Source organism: Agelaius phoeniceus, chromosome 2 (assembly GCF_051311805.1).
Source record: "Agelaius phoeniceus isolate bAgePho1 chromosome 2, bAgePho1.hap1, whole genome shotgun sequence".
In the NCBI taxonomy this organism is placed as follows: Eukaryota; Metazoa; Chordata; class Aves; order Passeriformes; family Icteridae; genus Agelaius; species Agelaius phoeniceus.
In genome coordinates, this window is record NC_135266.1 from 68920913 (window position 1) to 68948534 (window position 27622).

At 42.5% G+C, this 27622-nt stretch overlaps 2 protein-coding genes across 10 annotated transcripts in view; one reads left to right on the forward strand and one right to left on the reverse strand.

Moving 5' to 3' along the window:
* STARD13 (StAR related lipid transfer domain containing 13) overlaps positions 1-7217 on the forward strand; it is a 243359-nt gene extending 236142 nt beyond the window's left edge. For all 7 annotated transcript variants that reach the window (XM_054627871.2, XM_077173795.1, XM_077173796.1 and 4 more), the window contains 3 exons: positions 534-751; positions 3814-3990; positions 4352-7217. In XM_054627871.2, coding sequence (XP_054483846.2) covers positions 534-751; positions 3814-3990; positions 4352-4469 — 513 coding nt within the window. In that variant the 3' untranslated portion in view covers positions 4470-7217. The remainder of the gene's footprint in view (positions 1-533; positions 752-3813; positions 3991-4351) is intronic.
* A 7825-nt stretch (positions 7218-15042) lies between these two features.
* KL (klotho) overlaps positions 15043-27622 on the reverse strand; it is a 49205-nt gene continuing 36625 nt past the window's right edge. For 2 of the 3 annotated variants that reach the window (XM_054627912.2, XM_077173800.1), the window contains exons 3-5: positions 25924-26192; positions 22367-23483; positions 15043-18722 (exon numbers count right to left, since the gene is read on the reverse strand). In XM_054627912.2, the coding sequence (XP_054483887.2) occupies positions 18388-18722; positions 22367-23483; positions 25924-26192 (1721 nt within the window). In that variant the 3' untranslated portion in view covers positions 15043-18387. Of the gene's footprint in view, positions 18723-18756; positions 19829-22366; positions 23484-25923; positions 26193-27622 lie in introns of those variants that run through there. The other variant, XM_077173801.1, reaches the window with a different exon arrangement.

The window sequence follows — 27622 nt, forward strand, 5'->3', positions numbered from 1 at the left end:
TCTGTGCTCTTTGAAAGGTGTTTTCCCAACACCTCCCTGGCAGCTATTTTGAGGAGCAAACATCTGTGTACCTGACACATAACTGAATCAAAGTATGTTCTGCTCCCCCAGAATTAACCAGGAGGGTTCATGGACCCTCAGTCCCAGGTAGTGTATAAGATTGACTCCTTTATTTCAGCCCAGGGTTTCAGTCTCTCATCTCTTTTTACTTTTGCAGACACATATTCATCATTACACATAGGATGTTTGGATTTGGAAAAGTGTCTGTCACACCAGAAGTAATGAAGAACCTCACTGGCACTATGGGAACTAGTCCAGATATATTCTGTTGTGAGAGCAGAGTAATGAATCACTTCAGATTTCCATCCAGGACTAGTAGAGCAGCAGCAATAGCAATAATAGTAATGATTAGCAGGGAAATACGAATGATCTTAAGCTGAAGTCAGACACACACATTGAGATTTTGTCCTCAGTTATCATCTGCTGAACATAGGCATGTAAATTACCGAGGTTTGTGTTCTTGGTCACTTCAGGTTGGGGATGGGAACCCACTAAGGCTTTGGAAAGCCTCAGTTGAAGTTGAAGCCCCCCCATCAGTTGTGCTGAACCGAGTGCTGAGAGAACGTCACCTCTGGGATGAGGACTTCCTGCAGTGGAAGGTGGTGGAGAGCCTGGACAAGCAGACAGAAGTTTACCAGTATGTTCTGAACACCATGGCTCCTCACCCCGTCCGAGACTTTGTTGTTCTCAGGTAAGCTGAGGGCGGTTCTCTGGTACCTTTGCCTCCTGCAGTGCATAAAGGAAGATCTGGACTTATCTCAGCCTTCACATCTGTGTAATTGCTCTCCAGGAACTCTACTTCTGGGCAGCAGTGTTGATTTCTCAAAGTGAATTAGTCGTACACCTACAGCATGCTGACCTTTTCTCTGATGTAATTTGAGCAGCACATACTCCTGAGGCCATAAATATAATTTCTTCCTCAGAACAGATGTCTGATAATAGCTGCTCTTCTCTCTTAGCTTTGTTTGTTGTCAAAACAGTGCAAATAGAACCCAATTGTTTTTTACGCTGCTTTTGCTGTTCTCTGGGGAATGTTTGATGTTTAAGAGCCAAATGTTTAGAAGAGAAGATAGTGATGCTTTTAAGCTAAGGCTGTTATACAGTGTCTATTTAAGTTATTATCTTAAATTTTCAGTTGGAGTCTTTGTAAATGAAGAAATGCTGATCCATAAAAATCCTAGTGTGGAAATGAACAGAAAGAGGCAGTAGATTTGTATTCTCTCTTCCAGGGGATGACTTCTCTCAAATAAATGTATAGCTGTGTATCAATATTCTACATTCAATCCCAGTTCTGCCATTGTCTATCTGCCTGTACAAAACAGTAAAAAAGACCCCCCTCTTCTGTCTTTGAAATCCAGGCCTTTGCTTGCTAGGAGCTATTGTGGAGCTGCTGACATATTTCACTTACAGGGTCAGTCCTACAGTTATTTATTGTAGGACGATTTTGTGCATTCTTGCTTTCGGTCCCTGCTTTCTTTGATTGAAATGATTTGCTAGAGAAATACAAAGCAGTTTTGACAAAGGAAGGAGTACAGGGAGTCAGAATTGTATTAAAGGGAATGAAGATTGAAGGAAAAATACGGGTCAAATAAAATTTAATTACAAAAGTACATCCCTTTTATGAACTTTAGTAGTCTCTTAAAGGATGACAACACGCAGATATTGTTGGTATAAGGGAAGACTTATTGGAACTCTTAGGGGAAGATTTAAAAAATGCTTTCTGTAACCAATTCTCCCATTACTCTATTTCCTTTGCCTCACCACAGTATACTGGGCTAAATTAACTATTTTATAATCAAATATATATTATATATTTTATATAATTATATATCTATCATTATTTTATAAATAATCTTCTTATATAATGTCATTAGCTTGAGCCAGTGATAAATTTGGCCCTCTGCAAGGCACCAAGAAGATGGCCTGCGAGCGGTAGGGAGGTTCTGATGGCCGTAATTTGGTCCTCTCATTTGCCACTTAGTTCACTATTAGGTTTCCTGGTGGTTTATGTTCTTTAAAGACCTGCTGTGCAGCCACATCAGTTAAAGGAAAATCCTGCTATTGAGTTCTCATTCTTTTCACTGACCCAGGCAGAATGACCCCCAAGGACTGAAATACATATCATAGAAATGAATCCTGGTGGGTTCTTAAGGGCTGAAAACAGCCATCAGGCAGATCTGTCAGATTCTGTTGTTTATCTCTTTTGATTGATATCATTAAGTCTAGAGCAAGGTTAGCCAGCAATACTGCAGTCAATTTGATACCTTATGATTGGTGGGAAGTGAACAGTGAAATTATAATATACCTCTGGGGACATGAATAAATATATTTTAACAGATGGCAATTTTCTCCTTCTCAAACTTTGGGCTGTGAAAGGATCAACTTAGTTGTTCCCTTTTTTTCAATATGACAGTCATACAAGGGATTAGGCTCCCTAGAGAAGACTCTGATGGTAAGAGGAGAGGAGAAATGTTTCATATGCCTGGGATATGACACAGCTCTCATCTGCCCTGCACAGACATCATTTTTATTAAAGAATCCACAAGTGTTTCATGTTCATTAAGTATGACAGCATTTTGGTGAGTTAGGTGCCATGATTCTACTACTGTAAGGTATTTAAAGAACTGCTGAAACTGGCCTAAATCCATATGACTGGGAACAGGAAACTAAAGTCTTCTGAAATCTCTGGGACAGAGAACTTTCCACTTCCCAAATGGCCCAGGGAGTGCTGGATAGTTACCAAAATGATGTGGGCACATCTAAACACTGTGCAGGCACTTGCAGGACGTGGTTCAGCATTTCTCATACTGGATCTCAGCTGTGATTTCCTTCTCCCATGTTTCATCTGCCAAAATAGCTCACCAATTTTGTTAATGCCATGCACATGTAAAATCTTCCTGCAACTTCCTGCAGTGTCTTGAATAACAGCTCAGTTTCATGTAAGAAAAATGCAGAATGTTAAAATTATCTGCTGAAGTCCAAACTTCAACAGCCCTTGAAAGCAGCTTACCTGCTAAAATATGATACTTCCCAAGGCAGCATAACCCCTGTCTCAGACAATCCACAGCAGGATGATGCATGTTGCACAGCACAGTGGGAATTTCTCATTTCTTCCCACAGCATAGGAAAGAGCACAGACCTATCCTCTGAGATTCAGTGCAGATGAGAAAGATGTGAGACACAAGGATGTAGAGAATGCTTCTAAAAAAAAAAAAAACCGTTAAGTATTAAAGTCTAGAAATCTTGAACTTGATGGAAAACTTCTCCAGCATGTAAGAGAGGCTAGAAACCTGGGAGAGGAAAGAAATGGAAGGACATTTTGTTTTTAATTCAGACACCCTTGAAACATATTTTGGGTACTAGTGAGGACTTCTGCTGTACTAAACTGCATTTCTTGTTCTGTAAGCCTGCATGGGTGCAATGCACAGTTTCAGCTTTTGCTGGATGGCTTACCCTCGGTCTTTCTCCTTTCCAAAACTTTTGTCTGACTGCAAAAGGCTCTATCATGCCCTAGAATACTGATGGTTACAAATACTCCTGTGGAGAAGCAAAATTTCTCCACCTGGAGTCACATAGATGGGTGGCCATTCCACATGGCCATTAATCTCTACCAGGGACCCCTAGGACAGCCCACTGGCATCACAGGCAACAAGGATGGGCAGACAAGGAGACTGTAACTTCAGTTCTGGTTCTTACTCACGGGCCCAAAAGTTTCATTGCTAATGTGAATCCATCTTTTATCTGTCCCTGCAGGACATGGAGGACGGATTTGCCCAAGGGGATGTGCATGCTGGTTGCCATCTCTGTGGAGCACGAAGAGGCTCCTCTCATGGGAGCTGTGCGAGCCATCGTCATGGACTCCCAGTACTTGATAGAGCCCTGTGGCTCAGGGAAAGCCAGGCTGACCCACATCTGCAGGATTGACCTAAAGTAAGTATCCCACCTGCACAAAGCAATGGCCATTCAGCAGTACAAAACCCTCAAGCTCAGATGCTGGGAACTCAGAGGGCACAGTTAGGGTAGCTTTGCTGCTTCAGAGTGTTCTTTCAGAGTGTTCCTGCAGTCTCCTCTCCACTTAGTGCCCACCACTGTTAGAATGTGACCTTAGAAACAGAATCTGCTCATTTGATTACTGCAAGGGAGAACTTCAGAGTACTCTTAAAAAGACAAGCATTTGAATGGCCACCACCACCGTGGGCAGTGCGGAGCACGAAGCATGGCAAGCACGTTTCTGTGGGGCACGTTTCTTGAGTATTTGAGTTTCTCAATAATTCTCTTTTCATTTCTTCAGAGGACATTCCCCAGAGTGGTACAACAAAGGCTTTGGACATCTGTGTGCAGCAGAAGTTGCCAGGATCAGAAACTCATTTCAACCTCTGATTGCTGAGGGACCAGAAACAAAAATCTGAGGAAGTGTTCCTGGGAGCATGTGAGCATAAATCAGGATCTAGCAGGGAACAGGAATACTGAAAGCAAAGGTCTGATTTAAGCTGCAGAAATCTGCCCAGACTTGGGTCTATACAAAGCTGAAAAAGGAATTTTATAGGAAAGTTCTTTTATTCTGGAGACTTCACCTTCCCCCCTCCCCTGCATCCACTCTGTATTAATTTTGATTATTGAACTAAACATTTCTTCAGAGAGCTTTTATTACTTTAAAAACAGATTATTGCCATTACTTGTATGTTACATAACTCCGGTATTTAAAGGCTTCTAAGAAGCATATTTTAATTGTAAATAAATAATGTACAGTATGTATATATTTATCTATATTCTATCTATATATATATATGTATATGCATAAATTAATTATTTTGTATATAACTCAGTGCAAATCACTTGCATCAGTTGGACCTTAAGTGGACCTGTCACTTGTTTCTTAGTGTGTCACTGCTACATAAGCTGTGTTTGCTGTTATCACAGAGCTACCAGGCCTCATTCGTGTGATAACAAACGCCTGTTCCCAAATATGTTTTGTGTTTGTGTGTGCTATGAGAAGGTACCTAGAAATAGATGTAGGAAGAATTACAGGAACTAAGGAAGAAGCAGGTTACAGTGCATTTAAAATTAATGAGGAGGGAATCAGTCTCACCAAATAAAATACATGGAGATGCATCTGAGACAGACATTGTGGAGGCCATTTATGTTCAGCTGCAGGATTGTGACTTTTAGCAGAAGGTGTTGAAAACTTACCTGTTGCCTTAAATGACTGGTGTCTGTCAGTAGAGACCTCACTGTGTGCAGTGTTCCAGGTAACTGCTCATCCTCAGACAGCACAAGGTAATGCTGTGTGTCCTGAGATGGCTGAAATCAGACTGGTAACTTATTAAGCTGTAAATTAATTTTTTTTGGTAAGCATTTTGTCTAGGTTCTGAGTGTTTCTGTGTTCTTTCCTTCTCCCATAGAGACGGCTAATCCAAAGCAGGTTTTCCACATCCAGTGGACACAAAGACATGCAGATGAACACCATGCCTTTTAATATTCTTACTATCCAAATAACTATGCTTTGTTAAGATTTTAAACACATCTTGGAGATTTAAAAGACTAAATAAATACTATTCTTGGAAAGATTGCTTTTATAGTAACAGCAAGCATTTTCATCTTATATTGCACTGTTCTGCACGATCCCACCTCTGTAGGCATTGGTGGGAGCAGGATTAGGACTATGAGGAGTAGGAGCCATTTAAGCCTATTATATAATTTCATTTTCAGGGACCTATTATTTTGCTAATGGAAGAATGCTTTAAAAGTAATAATAATAATTTGTTGACATTGCCTTTGAGGCAGGGTTCCATTATGTTTTTAACTAACCTACGACCAAAATGTTATTACATCTATGACTCAGTAAGAATGTACAAGCCTGTTAATACTGTTCTTCATTAATCGCATTTGTTCACTTAGACTTTATTTATTGCTGCATAAACCAGCAGAGTCACTCACAGCCAGTGTTTCAGCTCAGTCCTTCCAGCAAAATCCTGAAAGATTAGTATGAGGTGGATTAAGCAGGACGCATTTCCTATGGGAAGCTACAGCTTTGTGCCCAGATTCAATGAATGAGGAAGTCCCTTCAAAACCAGAGATTTGAACATTCCCCAGGTGTGGGAGCTGTGCAGTGGATTGGTGACAGCTGCTAGAGCATGACCCCAGGTGCCATCCTGCACACACATGGGGGCTGTGCTGGCAGGGGACAGTGCTGTGAGCTGAGGGAGCACACCTGTGGGAGCTCAGGGTGGACAGGGTGCCCCAAGGTGAACCACAGTGCTCCAGCATGTCCTTGTGAAGGAGCAGGAGTCCAGAAAAGTCACTTTCATCTTCTCCCATGATCTGTGTCACTCATGTTTTGTTGTGCAAGTGCTGGGATCAGGGATGTTGGCTGCCTGGGAGCTCCTGCCTCGAGTTTATGGCCAACAATAGTTGCAATGTGCAACTACCACGAGCTTTAAATCCTGCAGACAGGGGAGCACTCACGGGCTGTTACGTGGCCATAGTGGGGTCTGGCAGTCACCCACTGGCTGCAGGGCACCCCCACTGCCCAGGCTCAGCCTTCCCAGGAGCAAACAGTGCCTCCCCAGCTGGGAATGCCATTCCAGAAAGCAGCAGCTCCTCTCAGACGCCTGTGGCCATGGCAGTAGATTTCATGCCGGCTGTTTTCCAAAACATGAGCAATTAGAGTACTTCTGCTACATTAGTTTACATAAATAAATACAGCGGTGCCTCTGCATTAACAGGCACAGAATTTCTAGCCCTGGGAATGGCAGTGTCTGGCAATAAATAATGTCCTAAGGAAAAGAAGGGAAAACCTGGACAGTGGTTTTATCCTGTCTCATAAGTCGTTGCTCAGCTGGAAGAGGTCCTGTGCCATCTGCCACCCTTAGCAAGGTAGGGTTGTTTTCCTGCCCTTGCAGAAGCTCTGTCATAAGCTTCTGGCATCTCCAAGCCATGTATTATTGAAACAAGATTTCTTCAAAATGCACATTATGCCATGTCTACCATTCAGCTACCACAGTATTTTGTATTGTTACATTGATACATTATGATAATTGCATTTTTAAATGTTATACTCATATCAATACCTCATATTTTTACCTCATCAGTTGGTATCAGTCATTAGTTGTAAATAAATAATTTCAGAGTTGAATAAATTTGCATACACTAAAGAATTGTGTTTATTTGTGCTCTTTTTTCATCCACTGGCTCAAGAAATGCTGAATTTATGCCCTTGATTTCTTTATTGCAACCTGCTATACACAAAACTGTTCTGGGGTGGGACTTGGGTAATGACTGCAGGCTCAAAATTATATTGTTGTCCATTATACTTAGCCTGTAGGATCCTTATGTATACATGAGCTTCATGGCAAAGATTGTTTTCCAAATTCAGCCATGTTTCTGCATCTGTGTTCTTGTCAATGATTTAGGTCTAGGTTCACAGGAGCTGGGTGAGTGCTGGATTCACATTGTCAGACATCAGCCATCTCAAATCCATCAAGCCATTGCAAAAAAGTTTTAGTGGCATGATAGTGACTTCTGTGGTGTGTCATATACATTCTACAGATGGATTAAATGTTCCTTTGGATGGGTGTTGTGGTTAACCCCAGCTGGTATAACCCCCTCTCTCTATCCCTCCACCTGGAGGGACAGGGAAGGGAATCAGAAAGAGGTAAAACCTATGAGTTAACAACAGTTTAATAATTGAAAGAAAGCAAAATTATTGTTGTTGTTGTGGTTACTAATAGTTATTGTATAATTGTTATCATTGCTATTACTAACAACAACAAAAACAAGGAGATAAAAAAGAGAGGAATAAAATCCAAGAAACTCCAAGAGCACAATACAGTTGCTCACCACTCACTGCCCAATGCCCAGCCCATCCCTGAACAGCAATTGCCCCCCCAGTCAACTCCCCAGTTTATACAGTGGTCATGATGTTCTATGGTATGGAATATCCATTCCATATCCATTCCAAGAATTTCCCTTTGGCCGGTTCGGCTCACCTGTCCTGGCCATGCTCCCTCCCAGCTTCTTGTGCAGCTCCTCACTGGCAGAGCACAGGAAACTGAAAAGTCCTTGAATTAGGGTGAGAACTACTTAACAATAGCCAAAACATCACTGTATTACCAACATTATTCCAATCCTGAATCCAAAGCACAGCACTGCACAAGAAAATTAACTCTATTGCAGCTGTAAGCATGTCATGTGCCTATTTCACTCTAACTCTCTCTTTGCTTACTAAAAGCAGCAGCGTCTCAGAAAACAGGGTGCTGAGCACAGTCAAGTGTGAGAGACCATCTAGGAGGGGATAAGCCTTTATGTCCCTTCATTCAGAGAAAACTCTGTATTAAAATTTGGATTGAAAGGAAGCATTTTTTCCTAAGTGTCTGCCATGGCAGAGATGGTCAGCTGTGTAAGTCCATCCCTTCTTGCAAAAAACCACTGCATGTCATGTGCTCTCATTCCCATTTCTCCCTCTCAGCCACTGCAGCAATCTCAGGGCAATGAGGTTGTCTTAACCTTAGCAGCACTGATGTTTCAGCTCCTGGTATGCACAGTCTTTGTAGCGTTGAATTCTTGGGTGCCCGTCCTCTCTACAACACGCTGCAGGAGTCACCAGCAGGGCAATCCCTTGATGCATTTACACTGCAGAATCAGTGTCACCCTCAGAGGATTTTGGCAGGCCTAAGAGGTGCTGCTCTCTGAAGTGGCTGGTAGCTGTTAGATGAGAGCACAGGCTGAGCACCCTGAGATGACTGTGAGGTGAAAATATTGGAATAAATATCCAGAAGACTGCTGGAGCCTGCCAATCAGATAGGAGAGGATGAAAACACATCCTGCTGCTCCAGCTCAGTCGTGATGTGAAAATGCTGGGGAGTGAACACAGACCTTGCCAGACAGAAAACAGCATGACCCACTCACAATCCCATGGGAATTCAGCATGATCATGTCACGGTCTCCTTGCCAGATGTGCGTCAGCCACAGCTGTACCTGGGCTTCATTTGGATGGGTGCTAGACCAGGCAGACTATTGTTACAATGCAGTTACACATCAGGCATCAAGCCACCGATTCATAACAAGGTAGCTGTTTGGATTTTTCTAAAATGTACATTTTAAATTGTGACCCTCAATATCCTGGGCCACTCAGGAATACAATGTAGAAAGCCAACAAGTCCCCCAGAGCAGCAATGGATGCAGAGCAGAACCCACTGTGCAACTGCAGGCTGCCCTGCTCCATTGTGCAAGACTCTGCTCAGCAAACACAAGGATGTGTGGAACTCAAGGGCAAATGCAGGCCAGAGCAATGGGTCCGGGTTAATGAGTAAATGAGAGAAAATGTCACAACACTGCAGAGAACTATTTGCCTGTCCTACATAAGCTGATGTTGGGGAGTTGCCCTCCCTAACCCCACAGCAGGTCCCAGACACCACAGCCTCTATGCCTCTGACAGAGGTCAGCATCTCTTGCACAAAAGGTAACCTGGACAGTTAGCTGCTTCCATGCCTTCGACTCTGAAACAAGGATCTCTACCCCAAGTATTGTCCACCCACAGGTAGTTATTTTCCACTGCTCTTTTCCACTGCCTGAGCCCAGTCCTTGAGGCCAGCATGCCCTCTGTCTCACTCAGTCCTTGCATGCCTGCCTTCTAACCCAGCCCAGGATGCACAGGAAGACACACCCTTTAGGGCAGGGTGACCATGGCCAGGTGCTCCCAGCTCCAGGTGCAATAGGGAGTCAGTCATGGCCAGCCTGCCAGGGCTTGAGTACAGAATGTCCTTTGTCCCACAATAGGGACAAAACACCAGGGTGAGGAGTCTCTCTGCTTCTCATCAGGAAGCCAGATCACTAAAATAACCATAAGCCTCTGTCCCACTGCAATGACAAGCTGGGCCTTTTCATCCTCTCCCAGGGATGAGAATCCTGCAAGATGGAGAGACTAAAGGCAGTGAACTGCAGAGACTTGAACTGCAGTGTGTACGTGCTTAGCAGCAGTTTGTAAGGGGACAGGATGAGCTCCTGGCTGTGCTGGAGCTTCAACAAGAAAATACCTGGTTCTGATGCAAGAGCCATTGCATGGAGCTCTGCTGGCAGCCAGCTACAGGATTACAGCTTATTTCTTAACCAAAATGCTAAATTCTGTAAAAGACACAAGGGAAGCCTAAAACTACAGATTCTGCTCTATCTCCTCCTCATAGCAGCTCCAAGCTCCACATGGCCACAAACACAGAGCCAGCATTTACTGCAGGGAGGATTTGCAACAGCTTGCGATTTATGGGAGCAAATTAGCTGCAGGGCCATCTGTCCTTCCCCAGACCACTGGCCTGCTCCTTGCTGGAATGACTGCTGTTCCTTGAGAGGATGTGTATTGAATTACTTACTCTTTTTTTTATTTTTATTTTTAATTAAATAAATGTGGGAACCACAGGTGGTGGAGCAGAGGACAGTAACCCTCTCAGCAGCAGCATCTGTGGGCCAGCAGTGCCCCACCCACCATGTATGTGGGACAGATGCTGGCTGAGGGCAGCCTGACCCCCAGACCCACCCAGGGTCTGCCAGCCCACGTGGCCACCCCACTGCTCCCTGCTAACACCAGCCAGGCTTGCTCTTCATGGCAGCAGGACATGAAACACCACAGCTGGTCTGGCTTGAAAACAAACAATGAGTCCTTCTTTTGCCCCCAGACTTTCATTTTAGAGGTAGTCCAAAGCAGGAAGTTTTTATCAACACCAAAAACCCACACCTGTGCCTCACTGCTGGCCAACCAGCATGAGAAAGGAGCCCACCACAGCCAAAGTGTAGAGCACTCTGGGTTCATGGCTGCTCTGGTATTTTGCCCAGTGTTGTCTGGTGCCCAGTAGGACAGGAACTCAGAATTGGACCTATGAAGAGAACGTACATGATTTTAACTCTTTATCCTGGATTTCTCTTTCCTTGAAGAGTCGTGTTCCTTTTCTCCTGGCCCAGGGAGAAGAGATCACACAAGTGCCTTAGCCAGGCTCCCAGAACTGGGCTCAACCCCATCTGTTGCTTTGCAAAAGAGGCAAAAAAAAATTGTTTAGGAAAACCTTCCCATTGTTAATGGCTGTACTTCTGGATCCCAAGTGAGCAATGGGGCTGCTCATCAGGAAGGACAAACTCTGCTGTTGCAGATGCATTGATGCAGTACCAGCAGCAATGCCAACATGCAGGGCACATCAACAGCTCCCTCTGTGGCCATGGGACACCCAGAACACCATCTCAGAGCCAGTTTTTGTCCCTCTTTCCTGTTTCCTAAAAGGCTGGGGAGCCCAAGCCAGCCTGCCCACTGGCACAGCACGGATGCTCACATTTGCCAACAGGTAACCCACCCACCTCACCATGGAGAGAGCCACCACCTTGGGGATGTGTTTTAATTACATGCCCTTCCCAAACACTGAACCATCCCCCATCCACAAGCATTGCCTTGGATGGGGTTCACTGCCTGGCCATGGTGATGCCCTGCCTTTTTAACCTATGATTGTCCTCATGTCCTTCTCTCCACAGGCAAGGAGGTGCCAAGACACTTGTAAAGTGTTGGACAGTGACATGCATCGCACTGCTGAAACCATCAGAACAGCAATGGAAAAGTTTGTGGTTATTATCAATACAAATAAAAATAAAGGTTGCAAATTATGAAAATTAAAAGGGTATCACTGGGTTAAGGCAAAATGCAATATGGCCTCCTTGGCCTCGCAATATGTTTTGCCTTGGGCAACCTTTTCCAGCAATGGCTGGTATTTATCAGCGAAAAGATACAGTTATTGCATTTAGGTTTTTCGAATAATTGAGTAATTTAATCTTTTAAGTGCCTCTGAGATCACTTGCTGTAATTAAAGACAGAAGATGAATGACTGAAGTACAAGAGCATTTGAGGACTTTAAAAATGAACATGTCCTTGACTGCATCTCCTGCTCATTTATGTAACGATGATCCCACATTAATATGACTAAACAGATAAAAGGAGAAAATAATAAGAGCTTGGTTGCATTATTTTTCTTCCAGCCCAATAATAATATATCATCAGCCAGAGGAATGTGCCCGTGAATACCAAGCAGGAGCAACCACGTGCTGCCAAGAGCAGGACCCCGCCGCCTCCTGCTGTGAGGTGCAAGGAAAGGCAATATCCGCTCACGGATCTCACAGCAATGTGGTAGATAAATGAGTTACAAATGCCTATAAAATTCAAAAACTTGCAACAGAATTGGACTTAAAAGCTCAGCAAATGCTGGGAGAGGCGGCTGCATCACTGGCAGTTGCCTTTATGAGCACTTATTTTCTTAGCTTTTGGAAATAAGACCCATCTAATCTTAGTGGAGAGGGGAGGCAGAAGGGTTGCTGCAAAGTGAAAACTATCGACAAAAAATCTGTAAGGTCTGTAAATGGCATTTTGCCTTCTAAGTAAGTGACACACCTTGACATACCTCTGTCACACCTTGGTATTTAGGTCCCCATTTCATAGCCCAAGTGTATGTAAGTATGTGCCCAAAGGGGGAAGAAGGGGTGATGAGAGAGCTGGAGCTTGTTCTGCCCCATTCTTCATACAGCACAAAGTGCCTGGGCCATGCATGTCCCAGACTGAAGAAGAGCAGCCTTGCAACCCTCAAGGCATCCTCCAGGCTGCCCAGAGAGGATGTAGCCTGCTGGGAAGCCCTCCTCACCTTCTTGCTCCCCCTCTCTTTCCTGGCAGGGCACCCTACGGCCTCCAGCTCAACTGCACTATTGCCAGACTACAAAACTTTGTCACCTCGTAAAACTTTACAGTGCAGGTAGTTTATACCATTACACCTCTTGAACTGAACACTCAGCCAATTCACAGTTTCCTCTGGCAGGAGGGAAACCAGATTTCTTGGGTCAGGTGTTGTGTTTGTGCAGCCCTGCTGGTTTACAGAGCTGCTGAGGGCTTTCTACAGAGCCCTGAATGCAGAAAGCAGCCATGCACTGGCCAACTCAGTGCCCAGAGCCAAACCACCATTTCAGCCAGGATCTCACCAGGACAGGCCCTGCTTTTCCTCCAGGCCCCAGCACATGTCCCACTTGGGAGGTGTTGCTCCAGCTTGGAAGTGCAGCCCCAAGGGAAGCTCTGGCTTGGAAGCTCCTGAGAACCAAACAGGTGGGACTGAGAAGTCACTACCAAGGTGCTCTCCTCCTGTACAAGGACTGATGCCATAAAAAACCATCAGGGAGAAGTCCATCATACATCCCATATTACAGAAATATTAAAACTCACCCTTTCCCATAAAAAAAAAAACAAACAGATGAACATAAAAACAAGCAAACAAATCAACCAACCAAAAACCCCCAAAAGGGGTTTTGTGTGTTACTCTTAGTAATGAAGAAACTGTTTCCACTAACAGAAAAGAACTAAGGCAGAAATGAATCCCACTCACTGTGAACTTGCAGCATTTGGAAAACAGCACTGCTGTAATTCCCAATGCTTTGCTCAGGGCTGGTGACTGACCACCCCTCCTGCACTCAGACTCCCATGGGTCTCCTGGGACTTGGGCCAGATTTGGACGACCTCAGGAGAGCTGGGATCAGATAATGAGGCTTCACCATGTTGTGAGTAATTCTTGTGACAAGAAAAAGGCTTTTGACAGTTAAATTCCTCATGTAGGAGGTGCATCACTGAAGGAGGTATATCACTGAGGGAGAAATATGGGAAATATGGAAAAAAATATTTTTTAACAAAGAATATTCCAAGTCCCATGGCCCATCCCCACAGCAGGGGACTGCTCACTCAGCTCCCAGGATGAGGAACTTGCACATCTGCTTGTGCCTGTGGCTTTTCTGCCCCATTTTGTTAGTATTTTCCCTGGCTTCTCTCTGCCTCACTGGTGCTTTTGCTACTCCTTCAGAAACACAGAAAGCATCACAAAGTAATAGCCAGAGAAATGTCAGCACCCACAAGCATCCTGGCTGCAGTCTGCTGTTATTTCAACTTTCTGATTTCTTAAAAGTTTTAATTTTTCTCAGAACTGCTTGACAGTGGTGTTTCTGTTCAACTCATGAAGCAAAGTAAAAGACTCTGATACACTGGGCCCTGACACTTTCTTCTCACCTCATTATTCCCTTTTTCCAATCTCTTATAAAGAGTGGGCTTAACAAGAAGGGTGGGCTTAACAAGCCTGCACCAGCCATAGCCTTGAGAGGGCTGAGGAACGGTGGTTTGGCAATTAATGAGTGGCACATCAAAGACAGGAAGAGCTTTCCCTTTTCTTTTCCATGTCTCTTTTTCTTGGCTTTGCTCAAGCAAAAAAGGAACAAGATTGAACTTTCCTTGCCAAAGCTAAAGTCTAGCACCTAGAACTGACTTCTTTACCCTGAATAAGGAAATTTTCACCTCAGCCGTCTCTGGAAGCAGAATTAACAGATCAAGTTTTCTAAGTGACTTGAAAGCAACACATATAATAAAAGGAGAAAAGGGAAAATTGTGTGTTTAAACATGCTGAGGCTTGTATGGCCCCTCTTCCGTTCTCTGGGTTTGTTCCGTTCTGTTCCCACTTCCCTTCATCTTGACATTTACTTTCCTTAGGATGTTTAACAACGATGCCACAAACAGACTGCTCAGTGCTGAACTATGCTGACCGAATCCCTGAAACCTGGGAGTAACTCTACTGGAATAGAAGAGTTTTCAAATTTACTGCACTGTTACTATGGAATAAGATATTGCACCAAAGCACTCTTAAATTGGTATGGTTACTTCCACAGATTTTCTAAATAGCAACAGTCACTTTAAAAAATAATAATAAAAAACCTCCTCAAATAACAAAAACCCTCCAAATTCCTAGGTCTGCTGGAAAAACATCTGTTTAGCCACAGGCCCCAGAAATCTCCAACAAAAGCTAGAGTTATTTCTGTGTCACTGGAAAAACAAACAACACAAACTCCTTGCAGAGTTATCACAATAGCCTCTCCTGAGATGCTCTGTACTTCATGCTGCAGGCGAAAAAACTGGACAGATTAAACAGTAAGATCATGTTACAATTTGTTACATTCAGTATCTTTATTTCACTTCTGCGATTGTTATAAAAACAATATAACATTCATCCTGTCATTTAGTAAAGACATCTCTCCCACAGTCACTCTGCACAATCTTTTCAAGAAATAAACCGGAAGTTTTGCACACATGTCATAAAAATATTTTGAACAGATAGAATGTTTAATCTGGAGCACTGAGTAAACTGGCAACAACATTTCATTCTATAAACACAGTTAAAAATCAAGAAAGCAGTGTACCTAAAAAACCACAAGTTGAACATGCCTTGTTGCCCTGGAGAAAACAAACCACCAGCCACCACCAAGCCATCTCTGCAGCCTGAGTAGGGAGCCCCCTCTGCTCCAAGTCCTTTCTGCTGCCTGCATTTCTGCTCAGGATGCACAGACGGCGTTGGGAGAGCCAGATCACTGCTCTCATGTGAGCATCCAAGGCAGCAAGTGCCCCACAGCAGGACCAAAGGAGGTGATTGCCACATCAGTTTGCATAAGCACACCTTGGACAGGTATCCCATCTTTGCCTATTAATGGGGTTCCTTGTTATTACTGAAGAGTGATTTTTTTCAAGACAAATGACAGGAAACTTGCACTGTCCCTGAGTATATAAAATAAAGCAGATTCCAAAGGCAAAACCATACCATTATCTCCATCAGAACAGCCCATCATTGTGCAATTCACTGGCCCAGGCAGCACCACAGGCAGGACGCTCGGGAGAAAGCTTTGGCAACCACTGTGCCCTGCTCAAGCCAGCTGTGCTCTGCAGTGATATTTAAAACATCTTCTGAAGACAACTATGCCAAAGGCTGTCTTAGCTCCATGGGTCATGGCTCCATGAATGGATACAATCACACAGCAACAAATCCCAGTTTACCTACAAATTAGCTATCCAGCTGGTGCCATCTGCCTGTCAGTGGTTACATATCACCCAGCCTCTATGGGAAGAGCCTGCCGTGTCTCCTCCGTGCTGGGACTGCTGTTTCACACATTGTGCTGTGCCTGGGCCATTCCACAACTCCCAGCAGCAGCTGGATGGATGGGAACTGCTCATGAAGCATCAGGTCCATCAGCACTGTGCCCATGGCACCTGTGCTCTTCTGGATTTGCCCTGCCCAGGCCTCCTGAGGCCCCTCAAACCCAGGGGTGCAGGTACAACCCAGGTACACCTGGCTCTTCAGAAACATCAGGCCCCGACGTTTGACCAACAGCAAAATACACACCACACACACAAACACAGACACGCAGGCATACAGAACACACAAGCTGGGATGAGCTGGGTGCAGCTTGTGCTAAATGAATGTCACTTTTTGTTATGTGCTGCAAAGGCATCTGGCAGCTGGCATAACGTGTTGCACAGTGATTCACTGCCGTGCCAGGGAAAAGCCATTCCACATTTCATACACTCAGGGAGAGCTATTCCTTCATAATCCTCAGTGCACCAGGCACCAACGCATAAATACACAGCAGTTTGAAATGTTCTCTTCTACAGCAAGTCCTATCAGTCTATAAATAATTTTTACACATATTTTTAAACTTCATCACTTATCCTGAAATGTGCACCTTAATCTCAATAGCAAAATATACACAATTGCAAAGAGAGACCATTTAAAGACTAGAACTGGAAGAAAAATATATTAATCATTATGAGACGATACTAATTTTTTTCCTATACATTATTTAAGAAAAAATATCATCTTAAATTACAAATTAAAATCATATTTCATATGTAAGTTTTAATATACAGTATAGAATCATAGAGTGTTCGGGTTGAAAAGAACCCTGGGAGGTTATTTAGTCATCTTCTAGTAATCTAGTAGATAAACATCACATTTAATACAACATAATCAGCTTTAGTAGATAAATAATTCTTCATTAACACAGAGCATATTTCTTTTAAAATGTTCTTTCCAGTGAATGACATTGTTCACATAACAATAAAAATACAATTACAGCTGAAGGCAATGCAGGCCTAGAGTTAGAGAGCAGACAAAAATGACCATACTGCTTTACCCTGAGGACCTTCCAAATGCAGCAATTCACAAGGCAGGAAAATGACATAGGTTTCTTTCCCATTCTCTATTTCTACTAATAAACAACGGTGCTAACATTCTGCTATTTTATCTTGTTGAGAGAAAAACAAGAGGCCCTCAGACATCCAGTAATACTTTGGGATCAAATGCTGCCAGGTCCACTTGCTCAAAGGAGAACCTCCAGCCAACCTGTGAGAGGTTTGGCCCAAAAGCTCCACAATCTCAGACCCTGGCAGCAATAAAGTGCTGCACTATTACACCAAAATGCTGCCTTTTGAAGTCTCTGCACTCAACACAAATAGCATGCAGAGACCATCCCTGCTAAGTTACCACAAGTTTCCAGCAGGTAAGTGGCTGGGCAGCAGCAGCGGCAGCTGAGTTCAACTGGCTGTGAGAAGTGCAGAAAGGGTGTGTCCCAGCTGTGCCATGTCCCTGGGTACAGGGCAAGAGGCACGGGGTCAGGCACACAGCTTTCTGCCAACTGAGACAGTGAAGACATCCCAGTTCCTGCTCTTTACCTTTTTTTTTCCTGAGCAAAACAAAGGGAAGCCCTTTCACCCTTCCTGTCTCTTCCCAGTAGATGGCATGACCCCTGCAATCCCTGGATATATCCCTGCTTTTTACCCCGCTGAGAATGACACAGTTCCTTTAACTGAAGTTCCCCAATGGCATACTGAACTCAGATGTAGTCACAGTACCAGTTACTGATTTACCAAGAGCTCCCAGCAGTACAGACTCATTTCCCCCTGTTCTTCCTCCTGCATCTGCTTTAGGACAGGGGTTAATCTTTCCCCTGGCACTGCTTTTTGCAGTTCTCCTCCACTTTCTTCTCAGTCATGATCCCTGCTCCAGTTAGGTTCTAGCTCTGGTTAAGAAACATCAGTGTTAAACCCTAATTTGGAAAAGCAAATTCTTGTTTCACCCCAGTCTTGGAGAATTTGACATTTAGGCTCTTCCATCACACCACGTTTTCAAAACCTTATTTCACCTGTACAGTTCAGCAAGGGAAATCCAAGACGGGGAAAGCATCTGCTGAACAAAAGGTCCCAAGGAAAACTGGGAGACAAATCCAACCACAGGAATCAAGGACTGGTTATAAACCAAAGGTACTATAACAGAGAAAATGATTTCTGGAAGCCATATGCAAGCAATAGCTTCTCAATGTCAATATCCTGCAGTACCAAGCAATGTAAATGCCTTCCTAATGCTGAAGCAATCACAGCATTGTGCATTTTTATTTCAGATTTCCCAAAGGATTGCAAGAAAAAGGACAGTGAGTGATGTATTCAAGGGAGAAGCTCTATTAATACCGCCTTTCCACCCTCTTGGAGTAGTAAGTAATGAAGAATATAGTAACAATAAATGCAACAAATACGAAAGAGATAAAGGCTAATAACGATTTTCTCGTTCGGAAGAAGTGACAATCGGGACATGAGGACACCTCTTCTGGACACAGCAACTCAGGAGTTTCAGGACCAGGAAAACCATTATTGCCAATTATTTCTCTGTAATGTTTCAGAGAAGGTTTTGGTTCATACTGATTTGCAACGTAGCTGTAGAGACCATACTTAGGAGCAGTTTTGTCATTAAAAGAATAGACAAAATATCCTTGAAGGTTAACGTCATCCAAGGTGTAAGCTGCAAAAGAAGACAAAGGGTTGAAGAAATGTATCAATGTCACTTTGCATTCAAGAGCAGTACCATATGTCCATATGTAAAGGAGAGGCAGGGGAATGTTAAATCCACATCTGCACTTCTCTCCAAATTAAGTAAGGTACATGTACATCTCTGAAGTGTTTCTCATAAAAAGTAAGAATCTGTCAGCCACTTGCCAGACAGTGTGATCTGTGAGTATCCTGCAATTTATTTCCTTGTGCTTGGCAAACACAGCTGTGAGTGCCTAACGGTGTTTTATGATCAGCATAGAGCCTATCATGAAAAGATGGCTCTCTTTGTTTTGTATTAAAGAATACAGGTTTTGGATTTCCTGCCCCTAGTTTTCTGCAGCCTGTTTCTCTGATTTCTCCTTCTCCCTTGCAGGGCACGTCCTGATGGGACAAGAAACAGAGGATGTTTGGCTGCACTTCTCACTAGCAAAGGCACAGTGACACCAGAAATATCACAGCCATGAGGTTGTGTACTGGGATATCACTGGTGCAAGGGGAAAGTTTATGTAAATCACAGCCCTCTTCTGTTATTAACCCAAGTTTCTGATCCAAGATGACCTGTATCAGTCTGTATTGAGAACGTGTCCACAATCCATACTGCTAACTCAGCTACTGGAAGAGGCCCAGCAGCTGCAGTGTTAACCTTGAGCCATCCATCCTGCTTGACAAAAAAAATCAATCCAAGGTAGTAAACACAAACTGTAGTAGTTTATCTCACAAAATCACTGCTTTAGCAAATAAAAGCAGATGAACACAGGACTGAACTTTCATATGCTTCTGGAAACAATTCTTTCTGAAGCCACATGCAAGATTTTAGCACCCTAACCTAGTTTTCATTGTAAAATGAAATAATATTTACCTGGCCTTTTACAGAGCTGCTGCCCAGGATAATTAATTGTGTTTGCAGAACTGCAGGTGGATTTAATGGTGTTACATAATTGGATACTGCTGTTCTTTGTTTTCAATTGGCAAAGATGTACTTAAAGAGAGTACAAAGCACTTCAAAATATAGCCTCAGTCCAAAAGGTCCCATACTGTATCCTGGAATCATTTATCTGTGCAAACCTGCTGGCTCCCCTGGAACAATGCAGGTGAGCAATATTACACACACAAAAATTTCCACATGCAGTGCCTGAAATCAGCTGGAGGAAGAAGGCAGAACAGGGACTTTAAGGCCAGGGCATACACATGCCAATCCCCCTCTACTGTGACACTGAGGTAAGGACACAAGATTTCTAATTCATCTTAGTTACTGCACAAGGTGTTGCAAAACAGAAATGCATGTCTTGGAGAAACCTGAATCAGTCATGATGCCAAGGTTATGTAATGACAAGATGGACAAAAGTGCAGTATCAGAGAGGGAGAAGAAAAAAATGGAAAAGCTGATGGGCCAAACACTATGGAGGAGTGTCTAAAGGGGGAGATTAAGCTTTAGGAAAAGTATTACAGCTAGTTAGCAGAGACATATTTATCCATCACAAAGAAGGTGAAAAGAAAATAGGTTAAGCTGAAAAACACAGGAGCTATTTACAGGCTGGACAGAAGAGGGAGAAAGAAGTGACTGGGGGACAGTGGTACCAGAACAGTACAAAGGGCAAAGTTCTGTAAAAAGCAGAGGCATGTAGGTGTTCTTGCTAATGGGAACTGGGAGGTAAGTCCACGTCCACAGACACTTTGAAAACAGAAGTGCCAAGGAAACAAGCAGTACAGAAAAAAACAGTTTGAAACCACAAGCCCAAATATTGCCAAAATATTTTTTTAACTATAGATTTATAAAACATGCATTCAATGCTACAAATTCAGTGCTGGAGAATGAACTCTTGGGCACTTAATATTGATGTTCAGTAATCAGCAAAAGACGTGGAAATTACAGAGGAGGAAGTTAAAGCCAATAGTTAATACAGTGGACAGGAATTGCCAGCCATCCTTCACTACCTATCAAAAGAGTGGAACAGATTATATAAAGCTTAATAAATATAAAATTTAGGAGATAATACATGATTAATGCCAATCAGCTTGGCTTTATGAAAAATAAATCTTGTCAAAATAACTTTTTTTTTCTGAGACCAGCAGATCAATAAAAGTAATGATGTTTGATGTTAAATACTTAGAGCTTCACAAGGCAAATGACTTTATATTATATGGCATTTGGAACAAGAAAATAGAATGTTATGAGGTCAAGCAAAGCCCATAATAAACAGATTTCAACTAGTCTCAAGTAGAATTAAGTAACAGAACTAGAAGTAAGTCTAGGAATGTAATTGAAGGCAAGTAAGTGTCACAATGTGTATATTTCTACCATGGTCAGGGAGCTCAGCTTTTAGCACTAAGTTATTTAAAGATCTTAAATATATAAGCAACCTGAAATAAATGTAAAAGTTCTTCTCACAGTCTGCAAGTCACAAAGATTAGAGACATAACTTAGCTAGCATAGCAAGGTTTGCACATACAAGCAGCAGGCATTTGGACATGACCAAATGTGAACAACAAGCAGACCTAGTTTTGAAGAGGCAGTCCTGCTTTGAACACGGTGAAGGAATCTGTAACTGAGTTTAAAATGTCAGTAAATCGCCACAGAAGCTGTGTAACCAACCTGCTGCCATGGCCAAGAAGGCCAACAGCTTGCTTGCATGTAGAAATGAGCAGGGTAAGAGGTTATGTTATACCTGCCTAAGTGTGACTGTGTTAGGAACAGTGTGTCCAGGTGTGGGTTTACCCCTCTGATGAGGAATATCAGCATACAGGGAAAAACTTAATAGCTCAGAGCTTTGAAATGATGCTTTATAGCAAGGGACACAAAGAGCTTTGTCTGTATTATCTATCAAAGAGATATATGAGAGATAGCTTGTCTTGTGTCTGCAAATACCTACATAGGTAAAATATATGTGGAAATGCACAACAAGAGCACTTAAAGCTGAAGCTAGAGCAATTAATAGTAGAAATGAGATTTATATATATATCTATACACACACTGTGAGGTAGCAAAGAATCTTCAGTAAAAATTATCTCATTTGGGTCTTGTGCTTTTCTGAAAAAACAGCATGTGCTGTATGACAGAATGACTCAAAGTGCTTTTTGCCTTATAATTTATGAATCTTTGAGACAGAGAAAAGGACTGGTATGTGTTCTGAATAGCAGGAAACAGTCCAGGAAATGGCATAATGAGGTAGACAGCTGAATTATTATGAAGATCACTGTTGGATAAGATCATTGTTGGATAAGATACAGAGACAACTGAGGAACAGAACTCATATCCAGCCCTGAGGCACATCAGTGGAGAGAAGCAGCAAAGCAAAACAACAGTAGAAGTGCAGTAAGATGGAAATCTGACTAAATACATGTGGAGCTACTCACACAACTTCTATTTAAATTTACTCAACCCATAAAACTCTTCTTCTGCTGTCTTATGCAGGACATAAGCAAGGTCAATCTTCCTGACGTTTAGTAACACCAATCAATCATAAATCAAGGGGAAAATTACCTGTTACACTGTAGTAGCATCTCATTTAGGGAGTATTCTACAGAGGACATGTATTGTAAAGCTAAGCATACTTTATCACACAGTGTATACTAATAGTGGGATTTGTGACATATAAACCATCTGTGGCTCCTTACCTTTTAAAGCTTCATTGATGTAATTCTGTATGTAATACACTCTGAGCTTATCATGCACCATATTCTGGTCATCATCAATCCCATTAGCCGTAACATAAATTGGGACATTGCCATACTTTGATTTCACCCACTTGAGCAATTTACGCAGCCCCCAGGGCACTACTGCAGCTCTGCTGGGAGAGTGAAGCCACGTGATGTCATTGATCATTTGAACTTCAAGGTAGTGGTCATATTTTACTGCATCTTCTTTCTCTGAGCCCACAAGGGTAGTAGTGTAGTGACTCAAGGCAAAAAAATCAAATGAGCCCTGTATTAACTTCTTTTCATCTTCTGAGAAGTAAGGCAAGTGGAAATTATACAGGTCAACGCTGTTTCTTCGGCGAAGCCACGCTCTCATCACCTCTGGGTAGTCTCCATTCCCAAAGATGGGCTCTGCAAGCCAGCCAATGTCGAACTCTAAAATTCTGTCAGCAACTTCTTGGTCATTCCTGGAAAAGGGACAAGCTGGTTCTACCCAGTCAGCTTGCAAAGCTATAGATATCTTGCCCTTCTGAGATCTCCTGAATTCTTTGTCATAAAGATGCCAGACTTTTGCATGGGCTTTCAACAGGTTGTGCCCTGCTGTGTATGTCAGGTTTTTCACAGACGGTTCATTCATGGTGATCCAAAATTTCACATGGTCCCCAAGACTTGTAAAGCAGAATCTGGCATATTCAACAAAAGCCTGAACAGTTTCTGTGTTTTCCCAAGCACCATATTTGGCAAGAGAAACTGGAAGCTCTTGATTCTCAATCATAGGTTGCCATAAAGCAACGACAGGAGTTATGTTAACCCTGAGAAGTTCACTAGCAAAACACTGATAGTAATGTACAAGTGTGTGGTTGATTAGAGAAAGGTTACCTAAAGGAAGGATTAAAGACCATTTCAGTGAAAAATGGAAGTGTGTGACATGCATTTCTTGCAGAAGAGAGATCTGGAGCCTGATAGCAGCAAAGTCAACACAGTGACGCTTGCGCTTCGAGGTGTAAACTCCATCCACTTTAATGAGCTGCTTTGTCTGGTGAACATCCCACACATAAACACTGGAGTCAAGGAACTGGGCAGGTGTCGTGTCTACCTAGAAGGAACAGAAAACACACCAGATTGAAGCTGTTTGTTCCAGGTAGGTGGGAACATTATAACCATCAGACACAGCCTAGTGAAAGAATATCCTGAGTCCTAGTGAAAGAATATCCTGAGTCAAAACATTGCATTCAGCATCTCTGATGCTGGCATCTTGGGCTCATACAAATGAATGACTTTTCTGTTAACAAGTGATGTCAGAAAAGTACCAAATCTATCTATTATTTTTACCCTACTTTCCAAACAAGCTTATGCTAATGGTCATCATGTTTATGTCTTCTCTAAGTTGTTCAAGTTTCCAAAAGAAACAAGGGATTGCTCAGGGATAAGGCACTAAGTCTGCAACAGATATCCAGAGAAGATCTTCAGTGAAGACTACGGTAATTTTTAAAATGTTTTTCTTTGAAGGAGGGTATACAGAGACTGTCTGCTGTGAATTACCCAGTAGTCAATTTCAAGACCACTCCCTGAATGCATGAGAAAAAATAATGAATAGATCATTTCTGTGTTCTCTTTTACTGACTATGATGAAAGATGAGTAATGCTCTGCACTTGATTTTTAGCAAAAATTCAGTGGACAAGCAAATTTTTTCCTTCTTGCTGGAGACATCCTTTTTTATTTAATCCATACTGAAGTAATTTCCAAGTTATTTCAGCAGGCTGTTGATGTCTGAATCAATTTTCTTGGGCTTCTGGGTAAACCTGCTGTCTGTTACTCCAACAGAAAATGCATTTCCCAGAGGGCTTTAGGGTTTCAGATGTCACAACTGCCTGTATGACACAGTAACACGGTACAAGATGAGCTTCTCAGGGTCACTCAGAATTATACTTTCACTTTTTAATGAAAATCACCAGCACAGTAAGGACTAGAAAATTAAACACTGAACTACTTATAATAATGCACAGTGTGAAATTTCCTCATTCATACTCTGTGTAATTCTTTCTAGATCCAAACCACAGGACAGTGATATCATGGTCTTTATTTGTCCTTTCCTCTTTCTTTTTAATCTTTGGTGTGCAGCTTCCCCCTGAGCTCAGATTCCTTGTCCTGCCCTCTGTTTGAAAAGCAGGTGTCAGCCTACAACCAGTGTTCAACTTGTAGCTGAGGCTCTGCAGACTGTATAAAAGAAGCTGCTGAAAATCAGTTGCTATTTTCTCCGGAGAGGTCAGTACTGTGCTTGTAGAAGAAAGTAATAAAAAACAGCATGTCTGAGGGAAATTGCTTTTCTGGAGAATTGTCCCTTGTAGATTACTAAAGCATGCATTGCCACTAATACTGTGGGAAGGCTGTCAAAACAGTTTTTCCACCGTGATGCATCTACAAATCAAACAACCTAAGCCTACAGCACAAAATGTTTGAATGGCCTTTTGAAAGGAAAATATTCATCTTTGAAGGTTTTGGGGATGGGAGGGATTTTTTAGCTGTTGTAGGCTGACTGAGTCCGCAACTTTATAGTTGTTACTGAGTCCAAAAGCAGCAATTCCATTTCCAATTCTTAATCTATCTGAGAGCTAGGAGGATGACTTGAATTTTCTTGGAAATCAGTGCATGAGGTAAGAAGGCTGCGGTATTTCTCAAGAGAATAAAGCCAAATCTTACTTTTGGAGTGAGAAAAAACAAGCTCCTCACATTCAAGCCTTAAGAAAGATTCTGCCTTTGTGGAAAATATAAATTAAAAATTCTGGTTTTGGATGAAGCCTTGACTCTGAATTTACACCTCTTTACTGTGGTTAGAGAAGCTCTGCAACCCAAAATAGCATCTGAAAATTACAGAGCCCAACAGTTAAAGCGATCACAACTAAGGTAGAATTTGTACTCATGTTATAAAGTATTATAATTTGAAACATTCTCCCAAAGTATCAAATCAGTTGAAATAAAGACTGAGGGCCATGAACTAGCTAGGTTCTATGCAGGCCCTTATCAGACACAGTATAACATAAAATTAAATACAAGGAATATAGAAATTTCATTTAAATATAATATTGTTCACTTCCTTTTATATAAAAATCTCTCTAAGAACAGTACCAGGATGGATATGCATAAGATATAGAAACATGCCACTGGAGTTTTAGGAATTGTCAGGAAGTTTTCTAAAACATCCATTTTACAGTTTAGCAGATTTAATTGACTTCCCTTTGAAAAGAGCTGACTTCCCATAACTGATTGCATATGTTCAGGGAAGACAAGCATCAGACTCCTTTCCATTTCCATACATTTTTCTATAATGTTATTTACAGTGTCTCAATCTGACCGTTTTGCCTTGGTCACACACAGCAAGTCTGGTGAAGAATGATAGACACACTGTTTGGTTCAAAAGCCTTATACCCATCTCCTTGCAGCACTGTGGCAAAGACACTCTATTCAGCAAATATGTCACTGTGAACTTGTGCACTGATCTAGCTGGACAGCCTGTCGGCTTTATTATCAGACTCACCTGAATGTAGTTGTCAACAATTCCCCAAGCAAAGCCACAGGGAAAAATACCTTCTATGGGCTGGTTTTCAGGCAAAGGTGGGAAGCCATTTTTTTCTATCAGCTTTTGATAGAACAAGACAGAAGATTTGGGCATCAACTTCTTGTCGTGGCTTTGAAAATCAACATAAAACAGTCCACGTCGAATGCTGTACCCCCTGTGCCACTCAAAGCCATCCAGGAGGGACCAGACTGTGTAGCCAAACACGTGAACTCCATCGTACCGGATAGCTGAGGAAAGAACAAACCCAAACTTAGCACAGTGCTCATTTTTCCTCTGCAGATCACACCCTATCAGCAATGCTTGCAGCATTAGTGTGTAAGAACAATGCAACAGGTCAGATAAGTATCTCAGGGCCTTCCTCAAAGCCTTTTCAGGGAACATATTTCAGCTGCACTGGGGGAGCTGCCAGATTATGGTAGGAGGCAGCAGAGGTACCTGGCTTGGCTTTAAAGCAGCGAGGTTTAGAAAGAGAAGCCGTGCAGCAGTGGTTTGAGCAGCGCTGCTCATCAGATGTGCCAAACCTCAGCCTCAGAGCAGAGCCTGAGCCATCTGCAGCCACGGAGCCGGGGGCTGCCCTGCACTGCCCTCTGCTCTGCTCATGCTGCAGCTCACTCCAGGGTAGCTGTTGCTGCAGCACTACCCTGTATGCAAACAAAAGCTGTACTCCTTTTCATCTCCTCCCCCTCCACTCCAAATACATATTGGGAAAAACCTGGCAGAATGTTTGGTGTGCACATGAATTTTTATTACCACAGATTCCAAGTAGAAGTGATAATACAGAAATACTCTGTTTATTTGGAAATTCTGTCTCTTTACATCTTTTATGGCACAGCATTTTCCAGCTCAAATATTTAAGGGTTTCTAAAAATATGTGCATGTTCTAGGTCAACTGTTTGACTTCTAAAACCACCATATGCTTTAAAGGTTAATGTCAGGATCTACTGGCATCTGCTAGTTTTACCAGCATTATTATAAGATTCCAAATGATACTCACTTTTAGCTTTATTAAACACTGAGATTCAGCAAAATGTTCCTGGGCAAGGCTCAGCTCCAGGAAAGCACAAAAGAGTGTGCTAATTCTAATTACATAATTAGACCCTAATTCAGCAATGCATTTAAGCACATTCTTAAACGTTCTTTTGAACTGGTGTTTGGCTCTGTAGCCAGCAAAGTTTATCTTTATTACTCACCATTTTCTGTCAGCCCAAACTGGATACTGACTGAAGATAATATTTACCAGCCTAGTAACACTGAAAGCATTATTTCAGGCAAGCAGAATAACAAGATCCTAATTTCCTGAGCTACATTTACTAACGTACCTCATTACAATCAGTTATGAGGCACCACATGGATTCTTGATTGTAACCCTGTTTGAATCAATTAAAGGAACAATGCAGTTAAATAAGGAACAAATTTGGCCCAGTCTTTGTCAGAGGTCATGAGAAAATGTCTAAGGAAATGGAATATTTCTCCTCCTAAAGGCACCATTCTTTTGTGTTTGGCAAATGTCACTATTTTTCTAACCTCTGCATGCACCCATGATGACATCTGCCATACAGCAGAGTAAAAGCCAGTACAGGTCCACTGTGTGAACCAGTCTCAGTGAAAACTTCTTTGAACAGCATCTCACCCTTTTGTAAGTCATCACTTCACACAG